Raw genomic sequence first — 22,000 nt, forward strand, 5'->3', positions numbered from 1 at the left:
AGGAGGAACCGGTAGGCCTTCATGAAGATAAGCTTCAGAAATAGCCATACGGATCCAGGCTGCCAAAGTTTGCTTTGAAGCAGGCCAACCCTTTTTACGGAAGCCATAGAGGACAAACAAAGCGTCTGACTTCCTAAACGAAGAAGTGCGGTCAACATAAGTCCTTAAGGCCCGCACAACATCCAAAGAGGCCTCACCCACGGAAAGACCCGGTGAGTTAAAGGCCGGAACAACGATTTCCTCGTTAACATGAAACTGGGAAACAACTTTGGGAAGAAACTCGGGCCGAGTGCGGAGTACTGCCCTGTTCCCATGAAAAACCAAGAAAGGGGGTCTACAAGAAAGAGCCCCTAACTCAGAAACACGTCTGGCCGAAGCAATAGCCAGAAGGAAAACAGTCTTAGCTGTTAGCCATTTAAGATCCACTGATCCCAGTGGTTCAAACGGCGGTCCTTGGAGAGCCCTCAGGACCACAGCCAAATCCCAAGGCGCCACAGGTGGAACAAAGGGCGGCTGAATGCGGACAACACCTTGCATAAAGGTGCGCACATCCGGGATTGTAGCAATCCTACGATGAAACCAGACACACCGGGCCGAAACCTGTACCTTCAAAGAAGCAAGGCGAAGCCCATGATCTAGTCCCGCTTGCAGGAAGGCGAGAATCCGAGACAGACGAAACTCCCGCGGTGCATAACCTCTCGGTCGACACCACTGGAAGAACGTATGCCACACACGATGGTATATCCTCGCGGAAGACGGATTCCGAGCTCGCAACATGGTACGCACCACAGAGCTGGAAAACCCCCGGGACCTCAGCATGGCCGTCTCAACAGCCACGCTGTCAAAGACAGCCGAGTCAGGTCTGGGTGACGACAAGGACCCTGAGACAGGAGGTCCGGTCGTAGCGGCAACCGCAGAGGACTGTCCACGGACAGACCCTGAAGGTCTGAGAACCAGTGCCGTCTGGGCCACGCGGGAGCTATCAACAGGAGCGTCCCTCCTTCCTGTTTGAATTTCCGGATTACCCGTGGAAGAAGGGAGACCGGAGGGAACAGGTATGCGAACCGGAACATCCACCGGACGGACAGAGCATCCACCAGAGACGCCCCTTCGTCTCTTGTGTGAGACCCGTACACCGGCAACTTGTTGTTGTGCCGGGACGCCATGAGGTCGATCTCTGGAAGACCCCATCTGTCCACCAGTAGTTGAAAAACGTCCGGGTGCAGGGACCATTCCCCCGGATGAACGTCCTGGCGACTTAGAAAGTCCGCCTCCCAATTCAGCACTCCCGGGATGAAGACCGCTGATATGGCCGGAAGATTGCGCTCCACCCAAACCAGGATCCGAGACACCTCTACGAGAGCCGCCCGGCTTCGGGTTCCTCCTTGCATGTTTATGTAGGCCACGGTGGTAGCGTTGTCCGACTGGACCTGTACCGGGTGACCCTGGAGAAACCGATGTGCCTGCTGGAGAGCATTGAAGACCGCACGGAGTTCCAAGATATTGATTGGAAGCTCCGCTTCTGTCAACGTCCACCTGCCCTGGAACAGATGTGGACCCGAAACTGCTCCCCAGCCCCGAAGACTGGCGTCCGTTGTCAACAGGACCCAATTTGGAACCCAGAACGGACGTCCCTCGCTGAGGTGGGTCGTCTGTAACCACCAAACAAGGGACAGGCGAACCTCCGGGGTGAACACAATCGTCTGGGACTTCAGAGACTGAGGCAGCCCGTTCCACTTTGACAGGATCAGGTGCTGCAGAGGTCTGGAGTGAAACTGGGCATATTCCACCATGTCGAACACCGACACCATGGAGCCCAGTAACCTCATCGCCGAGTGTAGAGACACCCGGCGGCTGTGCAGACAACTGCGCACCCTTGACTGAAGCAGAGATCTTTTCCTCCGTCACGAAGATCTTTTGCTGTCCCGAGTCCAATAAGGCTCCAAGATGCAGAATCCTCCGAGACGGGATTAGAGTGGACTTCTGCCAGTTGATTAGCCAGCCGTGCCGTTGCAGCAGGGCAATGGTCAGGGCCAAGTGGCGTAACAGGAGCTCTGGAGATCCCGCCACCAATAACAGGTCGTCCAAGTACGGCAACATGCGGACTCCCTGCAGCCGCAGAGAAGCCGCCATGACCGCCATCACCTTGGTGAAAACACGTGGTGCTGTCGCCAGGCCAAAAGGTAACGCCCGAAACTGGAAGTGGTCGCTGCGGATTGCAAACCTGAGGAACTGTTGATGGTGCAAAAGAATAGGGACATGCAGGTAAGCGTCCTGTATGTCCAATGACACCATGTAGTCCCCAGGTTCCAGCGCCAGAATGATGGACCGTAGGGTCTCCATCCGAAACTTCGGTACCCGCAAAGACTTGTTGAGTGCTTTGAGGTTGAGAATCGGACGATACGACCCATTGGGTTTCTGTACCAAAAAAAGATTTGAATAGAAACCCTGGCCCCTCTGGGAGAATGGAACAGGCACTATAACTCCAGCCTGGAGCATAGTGTGCAATACCTTCCGCAGCTCCGTAGCCTTGTTCCGGTCTGATGGTAGACCCGTTGTGAAGAATCGAGCCGGGGGTCTGTGCCGGAAGGAGAGGGCGTACCCGTGGGAGACCACCTCCAGAACCCAAGTGTCTGTCGTAGTGACCGACCAACACTGGGCGAACTGCAGCAGGCGGCCTCCCACCCTGGGATCCCCCAAAGGGAGGCCCGGACCGTCAGGCCGCAGGCTTGTCATCTGGCTTGGGGGCCGGACGTCTGGTACTCCATGCCTGCTTCCGGGGCTTGACCGATTTCCTAGGGCCAGCCTGACGAGGAAACGACTGTGGTTTGGGCCTGCCCTGGGTCCTAGATGACCGAAAGGACGATGGTCCAGAACCAGAAGGAGCAGCGGCCGACGGGAGACAAGCCTATTTGGCTGCCGCCAGCGTGGCCACAATCTTATCCAGATCCGGACCAAAGAGAACTTCTCCGGTAAACGGCAATGCTTCCAGACCCTTCTTGGAATCTGCGTCCGCCTTCCAGGATCGCAGCCACAAGGTGCGACGAGCAGCTACCGCTGCTGAAGAAATTCTAGACACCAGAGTACTAATGTCTAGAGCCGCCTCGTTGATGTAGGTGGCCGAATCACGGAGATTGCCAAACAACTCCGCCTGTTCGGCCGGACAGTCGGAATCAAAAGAAGCCTCTAATGAATCCGCCCAGCGCTCCATCGCTCTGGCAACCCAGCAAATGGCCATAGCCGGCCATGCTGCCCCCCCGCAAGGGAATTAGCCGACTTCAGGCAGATTTCCACCTTGCGGTCCATAGCATCCTTAAGGGAGGACATGGATGGCATCGGCAATGTGGCACTACGGACAAGACGGGTCACGTGAGAATCCACCTGTGGAGGGGATTCCCATTTAGCAAAATAATTATCCGCTAACGGATAAGCCACCGCCAGGCGCCTCTGCGGCTGGTATCTTTTGCCAGGCTGTTTCCACGCCTCCTCTAAATGGTCCACCAACTGACCCGAAAGAGGAAAGACTGTGGCATCGCCCTTCACGTCTTTGAAAAAGGCATACTTAGACTTAGCCGCTGGGGGAACTTCGTCCTCAATCACCAAGGCTGTGCGGACCGCCCGAATAAGTCCAGGAATATATACTTTGGACTTAGCATCAGCGTCCTTAGTATGGAGAGGTTCCTGATCGTAAGGATCCAGAATCTCCCCATCATCAGACGGCCCTTCGTCATCCTCATAAGGAGCGGACAGAGACGCCACCGGCCGTTTATGAGGCCGCATCACAGACTCCCCTTGCAACACATCCGACAAGTGCTGTACAGAACTCGTCAGGGAGTTAACCCACGCTGGCTCCTGAGAAACCTGGAGCGGGGAAATAGGGAGACTGTGGGGTACCACCAATTGTCGTGGGAAACCCTGCATGGGTGACGGCACCACAGACTGCTGGGACAAACCCATCGGAGTAAACGCGGGCTGCGGAGCTAACTGGCCCACTAAAGCTGTTAGCGCCTGAGCGAAACAAGCCCAGGGCGGCTCCTGTACCGGTGCTGTAACCGTGAGAGGCCGCGCCATGGACAAACACTGCCGGCAAAGGCCCTCCGCGCTACGCTTTACACGTGGTACACTGTAGCCGGAGGATAAAATCACTTTCAGACATGATGGCACCACGTATGTGACCCCTCTCGCCAATTATATATTAAATAGGTGAGAGACCACCCTGCAGCACCGCACCGCAAGGGCTTAGCAGAAAGAACAGGGACAGTAATAAAGCTGACAGTCTTGAGAAGAAAAGTTACAGGCAGCAGCGCTAGCACAGTCACATACAATGCAAAGAAAATCAATTCCTGCACTAACAGCGCTGATCACTCAACTACACAGACACAGGGCCTGGTAGGACACAGCGCTGCATACACAGACCTGACCACAGCGGAGGAGAGGTATGCGGGGGGACCCAGACCACGATGCTTCCAATGCAGGCTTCCAGCAGCGTTCACCATGCTTCTGAAAAGATGGCCGCCGAGGAGCAGAGAGAAGGCTGGCCTGGGGGAGGAGCGCTGACACAGGGCCAGTCAGCACAGTGCAGAGAGGGCTGTGTGCAGCGGGGGAGGCGCCGGCTGTGAGACAGGGAAGGCGCGCTCCCCTGGCATGCATTTAAACCCTGGGACGCCGCAGCGCTACCGCTCTGCTGCGGTCCGCTGCCCCAGGGGGTAGTGGAAGCGCAGGTTGGTCGCCTGGCCCCACGCTGCAGCCAGTCCCCAGGGAGCCCCCTGCCTGGGGACTTAGGACCATGTGATCAGCGGGGACCCACAACGGGACCCCGCTGCTTACCTCTATCCCCCTTGAATCCGGCCATGGTCCGGAACATCTGGGGTCACCGCTAGCTGTGAGCCCAGATGCCCACCAGCATCCCCGGATCAGTACCGGCGTTCTGGTACCGGCGGGGTGTAGGGAAGACAGCATGGACGTCAGGACTGACAGTCCATGCTGTTCATCCAGATGTGCAGCCACAGCTGCATGAAGAAAAAGCTTCAGGGGCTTTTCTAGCCCCCACTCCAACAGGTGCACCCGACTCCGGCCGGGCACCAAACTAAACTGAGATGCCTTGGCTCGGGGGCGGGGTATAGGAGGGGGACCTAGTGCATCCTGGGAGGCTGAAAGCTTAACTCTTTGGTGCCCTGCGACTGACGTCACACCTATACCCCAAGGTATCCTGTGGATACCCTATGGACCCTGAAGTAGAAAAACCAGAAAACAAATCAAAATCAGTGTATGACATACACAAATAGTAGAGAACACTCCACAACTTCAATAGACAAACCAAAATAAAGAACATATCAAAACCTTGAAATATCAATGTGCGGTTATTGGAAGGCATGAACCCACCGTGATAAATTCATGCCAGCTGAACCTCTTTATCCTTGGTGAGTTAGCGGAAGAAGAATAGGGGCAGTTCAAAGTTTCCATCCGGAAACTATAATTTATTTTGGACTTTATCAAAGAAAGGGGGGGAGGTTTATCCTGCTTCCAGAAGTAAGCAATAGCTTGCCTGGTAGCAATAAGTACATGACTTAGAAAATATCTGTGGTGAACTGGGACATCATCTTGGAATATACTGTATGTAAGAGAGGAGTGGAGGGGGGCAGAGACAGCCGCAGACCCGGTAACCTTCAGGATCAAATTCTCTACCTCCAGACAAAGGGCATTGTTTGAGGGTTAGTAAAGACTGATTGAAAAAAAGCAGCAAATCTAAATCAGAAAAGCTATATTAATCACAGCCAGAGCACTTCTAAACTGCAGGTAGTCTAGTTATGTGATCTGTAAAATTCTACAAAAGGAATAATATGCTGTGTATAAATATAATAATTTAATAAAAAAAAAATGAATACCGGGAGACTCTAGATACTGTTAATAGTCCTCCGTCAGCGGATCGCAGTACTCGTGTGGGACAATAAGGGACCAGAAGCTGCTAAAAGTACCTTGGGCCCTGGTCATGTAGGGCTATGAAAGTCCGTAAGCCAATGTTGAAAACAATTCGCCATCTGACAGGCAGCCAGTGAAGGGAGAAGAGAATGGGTGTTATGTGACTGGAATGGGGCTGGTTGGTTAATAGCCTGGCAGCTGCGTTTTCTACCATCTGCAAGCGGTGCAATTATTTTGCTGGGAGACCAAGGTAGAGGGCGTTGCAGTAGTCATGCTTGTATGACTTTAGGCAGATCTTCTGAGGGAATTAAGTGCTTGACACCCTCAGATGAAAGAATGAGGATTTGATTGTGGCTGATACCTGATGTTTAAGTGTTTTGTAGTTCTGAACCCCCAAGCATAAGTCCTGTTGATTGGCTGTGCTGCCGTCTTGGCTTGTGACTTATCATAAGGACCTCTGTTTTATCAGGGTTCAGTCGCTCATCACTCGTCCACTCCTGAAGCACAGCTCAGCAGCCATTTAGGGTAGTTGTTGGGTTCTCCATACCTGGAGCAAAGTACAGGTACAGTTGTGTATCATCTGCATAGCAGTGGTAAACCAGGCCTTGTCGTCTGATTATTTCACCCAATGGTAGCATGTATACTGCAAAAAGCATGGGAGATGGTATAGAACCCTGTGGGAAACCGCATGGAAGTGGCACTGGTGATGAAGAGTTTACTCCAGAAGAAACTCTCTGTGACCTGCCGATGAGAAATGATTCGAACCAGCTAAGGACTGTACCATCCTGTCAACAGATATTTTTCAGGCGCTCAATTAGAACCCTATGGTCCACGGTTTCAAATGCTGCAGAGATCCAGAAGGATTAAGATTAAACAATCACCTGTCTCTTGCCATCAGAAGATCATTAAGCACACATACCAGGGCTGTTTCAGTGCTATGTCTTCTCCTGAAACCTGACTGGAATGGATCATAAATATCATGGGTAGACAGGCAGGTTTCCAGTTGTGTTTACACCACTGTAGAGTTTATTTGTTGATTTGGATTTTTTTGTAACAGGGTCACAGATATATATATATATATATATATATATATAATAATTTTTTTTATTTTTTTTAAAAGTACATCTAAAACAAAATAAAGATTGGAAATAGCTAGATGAGGAGTTAGATGAGCCGTACAGGCTCAATTGACCTACAGCAGACACTGCCGTGTTGTGGCTGAGCCTGTAAGTTGGAGATTTCAGTCTTTCAGTTCTTTAGGAACTAGTGACATTGCTGAGGCGTGAGGAACTACATCAGATCAAAGCAGGGATATGCCTGGTGTGGGCGCACACAGGATCTCTGCTACTATTACAAAAGCTGCTAATGGGAATGGCTAGTTACCCACAAATTTGTACAAAAGCTAATGATAGCAGCGCTAGTGACTGTATTAAGCTGGGTACACACCTGAACGAAGCCTCAATCTTCTCACCTTCTGATGGTGTGATAGTGTGTCATGGCGCACGCATCGTGCAACCATTGTGAACGATGCCTGTGTGTACTCCTCATCACATAGTCCCATTTAATGTGTGTCATATGACCCAAAATGGGTACTATTATCAAGCAGCGTCGGGGACCACCAGTACAGAGATGCCTTGTTGCGGCCCAGGTGACTTCAACATATCTTTGCAAATATATGCAACAAAGATCTCTGCCATTTCTATTGTCATGTAGTACTCAAATCTTATTGCTGGTCTTTGGCAGTGTGCTGGGGAACATTTTTCCTTTTTTTTTTCTTGTCTAGATTAAACCCTTCCCTTTTCATGCACCTGTAATAGACTATTAAGTTGATCTGAGCAGTCACCATTTTCTATAACCATGCTTGGGCACAGGTGACTTAATTAATACTTTAGTCTTTTGATTTAACTATCTGTGCTCAACCATGGATATCCTTAAAACCTTGACCGTTAGGGTGCCTTGAGTACTGAGTCTGGGAATCTCTGGTGTAGTGCGTACCCAGCTATAGAGGAGTATTAAAGTTTGAAGAAACATAAAATTGTGTGATAGAAAGTACCAACCAGTCAGCTCCTAACTGTAATGTATCAAACAAAGCCTGTAAAATTTTAAGTTAAAAGCTGATTGGTAAGTGCTTTCTCCAAGCTTTGATAAATACCCCTTTTAGTGTGATGTACAAATTAATCCCGAGATTGCTTGATCATATAAAGTCACTTTACTAAACATAAAACACATTACAAACAGGGCGGTATCCAATTGGCCCCGAACATTATTCTGATGCTAGTGGATCTCCCGGGGCTAATTGGCCGACGCTGGCACTTATCAGGGCTTTTTTTTTCGGGACCTGATGTGTCCTGAAAAATTATCCCTGAAAAGTGCTGTCTTCGTTGCTGCAATGGCGAAAACACATAGGCCCATGGACTTATCACAGATCCTATGTGTTTCCTCCCGGTAAATTCGATTTGTTCGGCCAAACAAATAGGATACTGGGATAAAAAAATTAACGAAAAATGGGGATTATCACAGAAAATTAAAAATGTTTGCCCCCAAAGATATCCCCCATAATTGGATAATCCCCCATAAAATGTAACCATATTCACAATGTTAGCAGGGCATTATATTATAAATATGGCTAACACTGTGGATATGGTTGCATTTTAATGTTTTATATTTAGTAAAGTGATGTATTCTTTATGATAAAGTAATATTGTGATTCACTTAAGCAATGCTGAGCAATACATACATACTCACTCTTTACATATGTCCAGTCTCCAGTGTCTGCCTCTGCTGTGTTCAGACTTTAAAAAGCCATCTGTAAAGGTCCCTCCCCCCCAAGTTACCACGAACCAAGGAGACTGAAAATTACTTGAAAATTTACATTAAACAATGTAGAAATTTTTTAAAATACATGGTGACTGTTGTTGAGAATGTTCTGATGGATGCAAACAAGATTTCATTCTGTTGTATTTCAGACTGTTCTTCGTTATTGAATATGTGAATGGTGGAGATCTGATGTTTCACATGCAACGTCAAAGGAAGCTTCCAGAGGAGCATGCAAGGTCAGTCTTAATTGCCAATCCTTTATTTATCAGTGTCAGATGTGTCTGAAAGTTTACTGGATAAAAAATTAGAGATTGGCAGAAACTATGTATGTAAAAAAACATCGCTTTATAGTGACCATTACCATGTTGTTTTGAATGAGATCTGCACTGATTAAAAATGGCTACTCATGTGTCCTCTTACAGTTGCCTTATTGAATAATTGAGAGCTGCAGCTGCTCATATGAAAACAAAAGATGCATATATATATATATATATATATATATTTATTAATGTGCATGTGGCAATTATTCACAGCGCTTCACTTTTTCCACATTTTGTTATGTTACAGCCTTATTCCAAAATGGAATAAATTCATTTTTGTCAAAATTCTACACACAATACCCCATAATGACAGCGTGTAAAAAGTTTTTTTTGAGCTTTTTGCAAATTTAATAAAAAAAAATCAAAGAAATCACATGTACATAAGTTTTCATTGCCTTTGCTCAATACTTTGTTGATGCACATTTGGCAGCAATTACAGCCTCAAGTCTTTTTGTATGTGATGCCACAAGCTTGGCACACCTATCTTTGGGCAGTTTCGCCCATTCCTCTTTGCAGCACCTCTCAAGCTCCATCAGGTTGGATGGGAAGCGTCTGTGCACAGCCATTTTCAGATCTCTCCAGAGATGTTCAATTGGATTCAAGTCTGGGCTGTGGCTGGGCCACTCAAGGACATTCACAGAGTTGTCCTGAAGCCACTCCTTTGATATCTTGGCTGTGTGCGTAGGGTTGTTGTCCTGCTGAAAGATGAATCGTCGCCCCAGTCTGAGGTCAAGAGCGCTCTGGAGCAGGTTCTCATCCAGGATGTCTCTGTACATTGCTGCATTCATCTTTCCCTCTATCATGACTAGTCTCCCAGTTCCTGCAGCTGAAAAACATACCCACAGCATGCTGCTGCCACCACCATGCTTCACTGTAGGGGATGGTATTGGCCTGGTGATGAGTGGTGCCTGGTTTCCTCCAAACATAAGGCCTGGCAGTGACGCCAAAGAGTTCAATCTTTGTCTCATCAGACCAGAGAATTTTGTTTCTCATTGTCTGAGAGTCCCTCAGGTGTATTTTGGCAAACTCCAGGCGGGCTGCCTTGTGCTTTTTACTAAGGAGTGGCTTCCGTCTGGCCACTCTACCATACAGGCCTGATTGGTGCAGAGATGGTTATCCTTTTGGAAGGTTCTCCTCTCTCCACAGAGGAATGCTGTAGCTCTGACAGAGTGACCATCAGGTTCTTGGTCACCTCCCTGACTACTCCCCCGATCGCTCAGTTTAGACGGTCGGCCAACTCTAGGAAGAGTCCTGGTGGCGAACTTCCATTTATGGATGATCGAGGCCACTGTGCTCATTGGGACCTTCAAAGCAGCAGATATTTTTCTGTACCCTTCCCCAGATTTGTGCCTCGAGACAATCCTGTCTCGGAGGTCTACAGACCATTCCTTGGACTTCATTCTTGGTTTGTGCTCTGACATGCACTGTCAAGAGTGGGACCTTATATAGACTGGTGTATGCCTTTCAAAATCATGTCCAATCAACTGAATTTACCACAGGCGGACTCCATTTAAGCTGTAGGAACATCTCAAGGATGATCAGTGAACAGGATGCACCTGAGCTCAATTTTGAGCTTCATGGCAAAGGCTGTGAATACTTGTGTACATGTGATTTCTTCGTTTGATTTTCTTTAATTAAATTTGCAAAAATCTCAAAAAAAACTTTTTACACAATGTCATTATGGGGTATTATGTGTAGAATTTTGAGGACAAAAATTAATTTGTTCCATTTAGGAATAAGGCCGTAACATAATAAATTGTGGAAAAAGTGAAGCGCTGTGAATACTTTCCGGATACACTGTGTGGGTATGTGTGTGTATGTATATATATATATATATATATATATATATATATATATATATATATATGTGTGTGTGTATATAATATATATATATATATACACACACACACAAAGTCCCAAAGGAGAACCGCACTCACTTTATCACAGTGGGTGCTGTAGCCACATAATAAATTGTACAAATTGCTGTATTGATCCTTGGCAAGAATCAAAAAACGAGGTCAGCACACCAAACAAACTTCATTAAAAAAGAATAATTTATATTACTGATGTAGCTATGTTCAATCGGGTGACTAGAAAATGCTTGCCACAGCTGTAGTACATAATGAATACTTAGCAAAGCCTGGTGACCACATGCGTTATGGAAGGTCCTATTCCCGACGGCCGTTTCGGTGGTGCGACCACCTTCATCATCATGCTCATGATGAAGGTTATTCCAGAAGAGAATTTATTCATAACGATGTCCACCACCACCAATGTGGTGGATTGTTATAATCCAGTCTTGACAAAGGCTTATCTTGAACCCGAACGTCAACATCGTTATGGAATAAATGAAAAAAAATTAGGATTTTTTTCTACTTACAATATTGAGAAGTCTGGTGAGTGCTCTCCTTACACCTACTAGTATATTTGGGGTTTCTGAGGACTCCTCCTGAGATGTGTCACCCCAGCAGTTGCTCTGAAACTGGAGGCACGTGAGTGTGGCTTTTCTGCCTTTGAAATATATATATATATATATATATATATATATATATATATATATAATAATAATAATATTCTCAGGTGTAATTTGGCCTGTTTATTTATTTTATGTTTTGCGTTTCCCATTTCTGTGCACAACCTCTTTCTATTTTGTGATGCATGTGGATGGGGAATCAAAGCTCTTAAGACTAAATTTATCAGAAAATGTCACAATATAATTTTTTGTTCAACAGTAACACAAGATTTTATGAGTGACCTCCTTTGTTAAAAAAACAAAAACAAATCCTGCATTCTAGATGAGCAGTCTGTATTTACTGAAATGTTGTTGTGTTTTGTTTGCATATGTGGTCGGTAAGAAAGACATTTACATATCAGAAGGCAATCATAATGGAAGGATTTATCTTGCAGTTATTATGTCCTGTGCCATATTTCCTTCTGGGTAATAGACTTGTGCTTCTCTCTCTAGGTTTTACTCTGCAGAAATCAGTCTGGCATTAAACTACCTCCACGAGCGAGGAATTATTTATAGGGATTTAAAGCTGGACAATGTGTTATTGGATTCTGAAGGGCACATAAAGCTCACTGACTATGGCATGTGCAAGGTGAGGAAAATAGTTTATGTCCATTGGAGCGCATTCCTTCCCTGTCCATAATCCTTCCAAGCAAACAAAACACTACATCACCTATCATATATTGAATGGAAAATAAGAATTTGCCCCTATTGGGAAAATCATTTGGTTGAACTATTTGATGAAATTAGATGAAATACATTATTTCCAAATAAGACCCAAGTTCTTTCAAATAATACACTGCAACAGTAGCCAATGCTACTCGATGTTTGAGGGCATGTAGAATCTGTAGTGAGAATGTAGACCATGATCAACAATTTTCCGTCATGTTTGAGAAATTTGTATTAATTGACTATAAACCATATACTTTTAAACAAAGCTAGACAATGTGCCCCTGCAGTTCCTAGGGATCAGTTGTTTAAACCTAGATATAAATGTAACCGGTCATCTGCTATAGGGTGGGTTTATTGATTTCAATTTAGCCAGAAAGTGTATTAAGCAAAAATAGAAGCAACTGTCGCAGGTTGTGAACACTGACGGTGATTTTTCCATGTTGGCACAAACCATATTAATGCTGTGTTATCGTAAACACATTAAAGATCATTTGTTTAAAATTGATGTCATTAATTTAGGTCCACCTAGATCTGTGTTTTTGGACTCATGCATGGGGTGCTCTAAATGCAGCTATATGATTGACAGATCAATTTAACCATCCTTTTACAGGCAAGCGCTTTAAGATTCTGCACAGATTGACTGACTGGATCTCCTCATGTCGGGATTTGAACTGGCGGCTAAACATATAACATATACCGATCCCGTGTTAATTATTGGCATGGTTTAATGTTTTTGTATTGCATAATCTGTGCTATGATACTATGATCTCCTGCATTCCAAAAGTGTTTGTGGAATGTGGAAATGATGTGTCTTGCACAGGTGCTTCATTATTTCCCTGGTGTGTTCATTTGTGGATGGAAGTATATATTGTATTGTATGAATTTGTATTGTCCCCAATGAAAATAGCACCTGCTCTCCTGTATGTGTGTATATTCACGCATATATATGTGTGTATATTTGTATGTTTATACAGGGTGTGTGTGTGCAGAATCCCGACTGTAAGGGGGAGGGTTAGGGTTTGGCACTAGGGGGAGGTTGAGGATTAGTCTGTGGGGGGAGAGTTAGAGTTAGGCTGCATGGGGGGAGGTTTAGGCGGCGGGGGGGAGGGTTGGGGTATAATGCAGGAAAGGTGGGTTAGGGGTTAGCGTTAGGACACTTACCTAATTGGGTCGGAATTCTGACTGTCTGAATGCCGCTGTCTGTAATCTGACTGCCAGCATCCCGACCGCCGGGATCCTTTACTCAACCCGTCAAATGGACTCTGCATATGCCAGCTGTCCCCCTATAATACTTGCAATGCCAGCACAGGGTTCTCCTCTGCAAGTCTGTCCCATAAATTTCCAGTAAAACATGTTGCATGCATATGGGCGTGCACTCAGCTGTGTTGCCCTCTGCTTCACATGTATTTGATAGAATAAAATGCAGCTGAAAAAGAACATTAAAGGTTCACAAGGGCAATGCAGGGTGAATGTCTGACAGAGCATAGATGGGTAGGAAATACTGCAAGATGCTGGGAAAATAATGTTGGCTTTTGCAGTCTATGCCAGTCCAATGTCTTAAAAGTTTTACTGTAATCTTGTGCCTTCAGCATTTTATTATCACTGTATAATAATTGTGGTTGCTCCATTTTATATCTGTACACTTGAGAAGGCTAAAAGATTATTGATCCAAGAGCAGATCTGATTGTTTTTCATCATTCAGGGAATATTTTTCCCTTGCCTAACATAATTGATAAATGCTACACTGTGATACTGTTTGCTTCTCTTTGTTTCTTGCCCTGTACTTTTTGGATCAATATAAATTCGTTTCATTGGTTAAACAAGTGTGTGTGTGTGTGTGTGTGTGTGTGTGTGTGTATGTATATATATATATATAATATAGTGTGTATATAAAAAATTATGTATATATACACACACACATACAGATGAGTCCTCACTCGTCTTTGCTGCAGACGTGCCAAGCAGCTCCTTGTCTTTACTGCGGTTGCACCAAACACCCTAGTCCCGTGAGACTGCTAGTACAGGGCGTCTTTTTCTGCCAAAATGCGATGCAACTAGGAGACTGTACTGATTTGTTTTATATGTGACACTTTATTCCACACCAAGTCACAGATATACAGTGTCACAAGCAGCATTGCGTCCTAATCGTATCGCATTGCGACTTAAACGTATTTTCGGTAAAAAAAATTGCCTGACACTAGCAGGGTTACACGGGACCTGGCGATTTACTCACGCCAGGCATGTTACGCTGCATCGCATATTGAGGCTAGATGATAAAGGCCGTATCTGTATGGAGACCAGTGTTCAGCGGCACTCGGGGATTAAAGAAACAAGACAATACCTTCTCCTGTTTTGTCAACGTTTCAATGTATTGTTCACATTTACATTCGATATATGTGCATGCGCACGGTATCTATTCACTCGCCGGTGATTGTTTCACTTGAACTTTTCCCCCCGCTCTGCACATTGCAGCCTGCTGATGGGGACGGCTGTTAAAATTGCCTAGCGATACACTATATATATATATATATATATATATATATTAGTGTATGTGTGTGTGATTAAGTAGATATACCACTCTTGGGTGTGAGGTTGCACCCTGATAAATACACGCCTTGATGTTTAATTGTTATTTTTCATTTCATTTAACTGGATAAGTGTAAGTGAATAAAACAGTTGAACATTCAGAATAAACTGTATAAACAGCTGAACATTATTGACTACTGTTATTTTAAAGTGGTCCATTTTGTAAAGAAGGTGAACAGTGAATTGTACTGACAGGAAGTGCTTAATGCTTCTTCAGGGCTGATGCTGGCATGTATGCTCACTGTTTGCTGTTCTGGCTGATTAGGTAACTCCTTTTCAAGTTCTTTGTATAGACCAGAGGTTCCCAAACTTTTTTTGAATCATGGTGCCCTAGAGTAACAGCATTGTTTTCACGGCACCCCTAAGCCAAACGTTTGTTATTGAGAAATTCAGAAAAAATTTAATAAAGTGAAGTAAATTGTTCTTATCTGTCATCCTTGTGGTCAGTTATGTGGTGGTGGTTAGGTTTGAGCTTCTGTTTGTCCACTTATTTACATTACATTGACAATTAATAATATGATTTGGTGCTGGACCACCAACCTGAGGCACCCCTGCAAGTGTCCTGATGCACCGCAGGGTGTCACGATGAACAGTTTGGAAACCCCTGGTATAGACCAACATTTGTACTAGTCCAGTGTTGGCTAACCTTGACACTCCAGCTGTTATGGAATTACATAACCCAGCATGCACTGCTACAGTTTTGCTATTAGGGCATGCTAAAACTCTGGCAGGGCATGCTGGGATATATAGTTCCACAACAGCTGGAGTGTCAAGGTTAGCCAACACTGTACTAGTCAATCTTTGGTGAGGGATTGTGTTGGGTCCTTTGATTTATGAAGTAATTTTGTCATTTCTTGAAGTTTTGCTGTCAGAAATTTGTATTTTAGTGAGGCAGTGATGTGCTGCTTTTTTTGTGAGCAGTGTCTCTGTTAGAGATGTTATTGTTTTCACTTGTGGAGTGATACTGATTCTGTCCATATGTTTTTACATTCAAAGATGTGAGTTTTGGACAGAAGGCTTTGCGCATAGTAATGTGAAAGCATACCCTCCTGTAGAGTCAGATTTGGGATGTACCCATGATTACTGTCCTTCAATTGTTGAATGAGAAAATGGGATTTTTGTACTTATGTTAAATCCTTTACTCTGAATCCATTGGGGAATACTGTACACCCCTCCTTTCTACTTCAGGGTCCATAGGGTATCCACAGGATACCTTGGGGTATAGGTGATGACGTCAGGCATCGGGCACCATAGAGTTAAGTTTCAGCCTCCCAGGATGCACTAGGGTCCCCCTCCTATACCCCGCCCCCGAGCCAAGGCATCTCAGTTTAGTTTGGTGCCCGGCCGGAGTCGGATGCACCTGTTATAGGGGGGCCATGAAGAGCCCCTGAAGTTTTCCAACAATGCAGCTGTGGCTGCACATCTGGAATTACAGCATGGACAGTCAGTCCTGACGTCCATGCTGTCTTCCCTACACCCCCGCTGGTACCAGAACACAGATACCGATCCGGGGATGCTGGTAGGCATCTGGGGTCACAGCTAGCGGTGATCCCAGATGTTTAAGACCATGGCCGGATTTAAGGGGGACAGCAGGTAAGCAGCGGGGTCCCGCGGTGGGTCCCCGCTGATACATGGTCCAGAGTCCCCAGGCAGGGGGCTCCCTGGGGACTGGCTGCAGCGTGGAGCCAGGTACTAACCTGCGCTTCCACTACCCCCCTGGGACAGCAGGACTGCGGTAGCGCTGCGGCGTCCCAGGGGTTAAATGCATGGCAGGGGAGCGCGCCTTCCCTGTCTCACAGCCGGCGCCTCCCCCGCTGCTACACAGCCCTCTCTGCACATGCCGACTGGCCCTGTGGCAGCGCTCCTCCCCCAGGCCAGGCTATTTTCCTCAGTGGCCATCTTCTAGAACGCATGGTGAATGCTGCTGGAAGTCTGGACGGAGGCATCGTGGTCTGGGTCCCCCCGCATACCTCTCTTCCGCTGTGGTCAGGTCTGTGTATGCAGCGCTGTGTCCTACCAGACTCTGTGTCTGTGTAGTTGAGTGATCAGCGCTGTTAGTGCAGGAATTGATTTTCTTTGCATTGTATGTGACTGTGCTAGCGCTGCTGCCTGTACTTTTTACTTTCTAACTGTCAGCCTTATTACTGTCCCTGCTCTTTCTGCTAAAGCCCTTGCGGTGCGCTGCTGCAGGGTGGTCTCTCACTATACTAAAAGTATTGGTGAAGAGGGGTCACATACTTTCCACCATCATGTCTGAAAGTGACTTTCCTCTCCGGCTTCAGTGTACTACGTGTAAAGTACCTATAGCGGAGGGGGAGGGTAGCGCAGAGGGTTTATGCCGGCAGTGTTTTTTTATTGGCGCAGCCAATTACGGTCACAGCACCGGTACAGGAGCCGCCCAGGGCTTGTTTCGCTCAGGCGCTTATAACCTTGGTGGGCCAGTTAGCTCCACAGCCCGCGTTCTCACAGATGTGATTGTCCCAGCAATCAGTGGTGTCGTCACCAATGCAGGGTTTCTCGAGGCAATTGATGGTACCCCGCAGTCTCCCTATTTCCCCTCTCCCGGTCTCTCAGGAGCCGGCGAGGGTTAATTCCCTGACTAGTTCTGTACAGCACTTGTCGGATGTGTTACAAGGGGAGTCTGTGTTGCGGCCACATAAGAGGCCGGTGGCGTCCCTGTCTGCTCCTTATGAGGATGACGAAGTGACGTCTGATGATGGGGAGATTCTGGATCTTTCCGACCAGGAACCTCTCCGTACTAAGGAGGCGGATGCTAGGTCCAAGGTATATATTCCTGGACTTATTCGGGCAGTCCGCACCGCTTTGGTAATTGAGGACGAAGTTCCTCCGGCGTCTAAATCCAAATATGCCTTTTTTAAGGATGTTAAGGGTGACGCCACAGTCTTTACTCTTTCGGGTCAGTTGGTGGACCATTTAGAGGAGGCGTGGAAAGAGCCTGGCAAACGATACCAGCCACAGAGGCGTTTGGCGGTGGCTTATCCGTTCGTGGATAATTATTTTTCTAAGTGGGAATCCCCTCCACAGGTGGATTCTCATGTGACACGCCTCGTCCGGAGTGCCACTTTACCCATGCCATCCATGTCCTCCCTTAAGGATGCTACGGACCGCAAGGTGGAGATCTGCCTAAAGTCCGTTTATTCCCTTGTGGGGGGGGCAGCGTGGCCAGCTATGGCCATTTGCTGGGTTGCCAGAGCTATGGAGCGCTGAGCGGATACGTTGGAGGCGTCCTTTGACTCCGACTGTTCGGCTGAACAGACGGAGTTGATCGGCAATCTCCGAGATTCGCCCACTTATATCAACGAAGCGGCCTTGGATATTAGTACCCTGGCGTCTCGAATTTCTTCGGCAGCTGTAGCTGCTCGTCGCACATTGTGGTTGCGATCCTGGAAGGTGGACGCTGATTCCAAAAAGGGTTTGGAAGCGTTGCCTTTTAACGGAGAAGTTCTCTTTGGTCCGGACCTGGACAAAATTGTAGCCACGCTGGCGGCAGCCAAATCGGCATGTCTCCCGTCTGCTGCAGTTCCTTCCGGTTCAGGTACGTCGTCCTTTCGGCCTTATAGGGCCCAGGGTAGGCCTAAAGCACAGTCCTTTCCCCGACAGGCTGGCCCCAAAAAATCGGCCAAGCCCCGGGAGCAGGCCTGGAGTACCAGACGTCCGGCCCCTAAGCCAGATGACAAGCCTGCGGCCTGACGGTCCGGGCCTCCCTTTGGGGGATCCCAAGGTGGGAGGCCGCCTGCTGCAGTTCGGCCTGTGTTGGTCGGTCACCACGACAGACACTTGGGTTCTGGAGGTGGTCTCACACGGGTATGCCCTCTCCTTCCGGCACAGACCCCCGTCTCGATTCTTCACCACGGGTCTGCCATCAGACCGGAACAAAGCCGCGGAGCTGCGGACGGTCTTGCACACTATGCTCCAGGCTGGAGCTATAGTGCCTGTTCCATTCTCCCAGAGGGGCCAGGGTTTCTATTCCAATCTCTTTTTGGTGCAGAAACCCAATGGGTTGTATCGTCGGACACTCAACCTCAAAGCTCTCAACAAGTCTTTGCGGGTGCCGAAGTTTCGGATGGAGACCCTACGGTCCATCATTCTGGCGCTGGAACATGGGGACTACATGGTGTCATTGGACATACAGGACGCTTACCTGCATGTGCCTATTCTTTCGCGCCATCAGCAGTTCCTCAGGTTTGCAATCCGCAGCGACCACTTTCAGTTCCGGGCGTTACCTTTTGACCTGGCGACAGCACCATGTGTTTTCACCAAGGTGATGGTGGTCATGGCGGCTTCCCTGCGGCTGCAGGGAGTCCGCATGTTGCCGTACTTGGACGACCTTCTCTTAGTGGCAGGATCTCCGGAGCTCCTTCTACGCCACTTGGACCTGACCATTGCGGTACTACAACGGCACGGCTGGTTAATAAACTGGCAGACGTCCACCCTGATCCCATCTCAGCGGATTCTGCACCTCGGAGCCTTATTGGACTCCAGGACAGCAAAGGATCTTTGTGACGGGGGGAAAAGATCTCTGCCTTGCAGTTGCGGGTGCGCAGTTGTCTGCAGAGCCGCCGGGTGTCTCTACACTCGGTGATGAGGTTACTGGGTTCCATGGTGTCGGTTTTCGACATGGTGGAATATGCCCAGTTTCACTCCAGACCTCTGCAGAACCTGATCCTGTCCAAATGGAATGGACTGCCTCAGAGTCTAAAGTCCCAGACGATGGTGCTCACTTTCGGAGGTTCGCCTGTCTCTTGCCTGGTGGTTGCAGACGACCAATCTCAACAAGGGTCGTCCGTTCTGGGTGGCGAATTGGGTCCTGATAACAACGGACGCCAGTCTTCGGGTCTGGGGAGCAGTATTGGGTCCACACTTGTTCCAGGGCAGGTGGACTCCGGCAGAAACAGAGCTTCCAATAAACATCTTGGAACTCCGAGCGGTTTTCAATGCTCTCCAGCAGGCACACCGGGTTCTCCAAGGTCACCCAGTGCAGGTTCAGTCGGACAACGCTACCACCGTGGCCTACATAAATCGGCAAGGAGGAACCCGAAGTCGGGCGGCCCTCGTAGAGGTGTCCCGAATCCTGGTATGGGCGGAGCGCAATCTTCCGGCCATATCAGCAGTCTTCATCCCGGGAGTGCTAAACTGGGAGGCGGACTTTCTCAGTCGCCAGGACGTTCATCCGGGGGAATGGTCTCTGCACCCAGACGTGTTTCAACTACTGGTGGACAGGTGGGGTCTTCCAGAGATCGACCTCATGGCGTCACGGCCCAACAACAAGTTGCCGGTGTACGGGTCTCGCACAAGAGACGAAAAGGCGTCTCTGGTGGATGCTCTGTCCGTCCAGTGGACGTTCCGGTTCGCTTATCTGTTTCCTCCGGTTTCCCTTCTTCCGCGAGTGATCCGGAAATTCAAACAGGAAGGAGGGACGCTCTTGTTGATAGCTCCCGCCTGGCCAAGACGGCACTGGTTCTCAGACCTGCAGGGCCTGTCCGTGGACAGTCCTCTGCGGTTAGCGCTACAACCGGACCTTCTGTCACAGGGTCCTTGTCTTCACCCGGACCTGACTCGGCTGTCTTTGACGGCGTGGCTGTTGAGACGGCCGTGTTGAGGTCCAGGGGGTTTTCCAGCTCTGTAGTGCGAACCATGCTAAGAGCTCGGAAGCCGTCTTCCGAGAGAATATTCCATCGCGTGTGGCATTCGTTCTTCCAGTGGTGTCGACCGAGAGGTTATGCACCACGGGAGTTTCGTCTGTCTAGAGTGCTAGCCTTCCTACAAGCGGGACTAGACCATGGGCTTCGCCTTGCTTCTTTGAAGGTGCAGGTTTCTGCCCTGTCGGTCTGGTTTCATCGTAGGATTGCTACAATCCCTGATGTGCGCACCTTTATGCAAGGTGTTCTGCGAATTCAGCTGCCTTTTGTTCCACCTGTGGCGCCTTGGGACTTGGCTGTGGTCCTGAGGGCTCTCCAGGGACCGCCGTTTGAACCACTGGGCTCAGTGGCTCTTAAATTGCTAACAGCTAAGACTGTTTTCCTTCTGGCCATAGCTTTGGCCAGACGTGTTTCTGATTTAGGGGCTCTCTCTTGTAGATCCCCTTTCTTGATTTTTCATGGGAACAGGGCAGTGCTACGCACTGTCCTGAATTTCTTCCCAAAGTTGTTTCCCAGTTTCATGTTAACGAGCAAATAGTTGTACCGGCTTTTAACTCACCTGGACTTTCAGTGGGTATGGCCACTTTGGATGTTGTGCGGGCCTTAAGGACTTATGTTGACCGCACTTCTTCGTTTAGGAAGTCGGACGCCTTGTTTGTCCTCTATGGCTTCCGTAAAAAGGGTTGGCCTGCTTCAAAGCAAACTTTGGCAGCCTGGATCCGTATGGCGATTTCAGAAGCTTATCTTCATGAAGGCCTGCCGGTTCCTCCTTCTGTGAAGGCTCATTCCACTAGGTCTGTGGGTCCTTCGTGGGCAGCTCGACGTGGTGCCTCTGCAGTCCAGATCTGCAAGGCAGCTACGTGGTCCTCTGTCCATACCTCTGTGAGGTATTACGCGTTTGACACCTTTGCCTCTCAGGTTGCTTCATTCGGGGGGCAGATTCTCCTTTCTGCACAGGAGTGTCCCCACCCTTAAAGGATTCTGCTTTGGGACATCCCCAAGGTATCCTGTGGATACCCTATGGACCCTGAAGTAGAAAATATGAGATATGGTAAGAACTTACCCTTGTTATCTTTATTTCTACGAAGTCCATAGGGTTCCACAGGACTCCCGCCCTGTTGTACCTGTGCTGCAGATGGGCTTTGCTCTGGTCACCGTTTTTTCTGTCTCCCTCTGGTGAGAATGTGATTCTTGTGTGTGTCCAGATCTTTTTTCTCTCTATTCCTTCTTCTCTTCCGGCCTATGGCTTGGTACAAAACCTGAGATGCCTTGGCTCGGGGGTGGGGTTTAGGAGGGGGACCCTAGTGCATCCTGGGAGGCTGAAAACTTAACTCTGTGGTGCCCGATGCCTGACGTCATCACCTATACCCCAAGGTATCCTATGGAACCCTATGGACTTCATAGAAATAGAGATAACAAGGGTAAGTTCTTACCATATCTCATATTTTAAGCTAGTGTTCTATTCTTTAGGTTCAAGTGGTTTGTTGAAGGAGGACATGTTCTTCCTCTCTTTATTG

At 48.0% G+C, this 22,000-nt stretch overlaps 1 protein-coding gene across 1 annotated transcript in view; it reads left to right on the top strand.

The window, feature by feature from the left end:
* Positions 1-22,000, top strand: part of PRKCI (protein kinase C iota) — a 138,712-nt gene that overhangs the window by 97,810 nt on the left and 18,902 nt on the right. Inside the window, exons 11-12 of the mRNA XM_088452387.1 lie at positions 8,886-8,972; positions 12,022-12,157. Of these exons, the coding sequence (XP_088308513.1) occupies positions 8,886-8,972; positions 12,022-12,157 (223 nt within the window). The remainder of the gene's footprint in view (positions 1-8,885; positions 8,973-12,021; positions 12,158-22,000) is intronic.

The sequence above is a fragment of the Taudactylus pleione genome, unplaced genomic scaffold (assembly GCF_031769625.1).
Source record: "Taudactylus pleione unplaced genomic scaffold, aTauple2 ptg000037l, whole genome shotgun sequence".
Taxonomy (NCBI): Eukaryota; Metazoa; Chordata; class Amphibia; order Anura; family Myobatrachidae; genus Taudactylus; species Taudactylus pleione.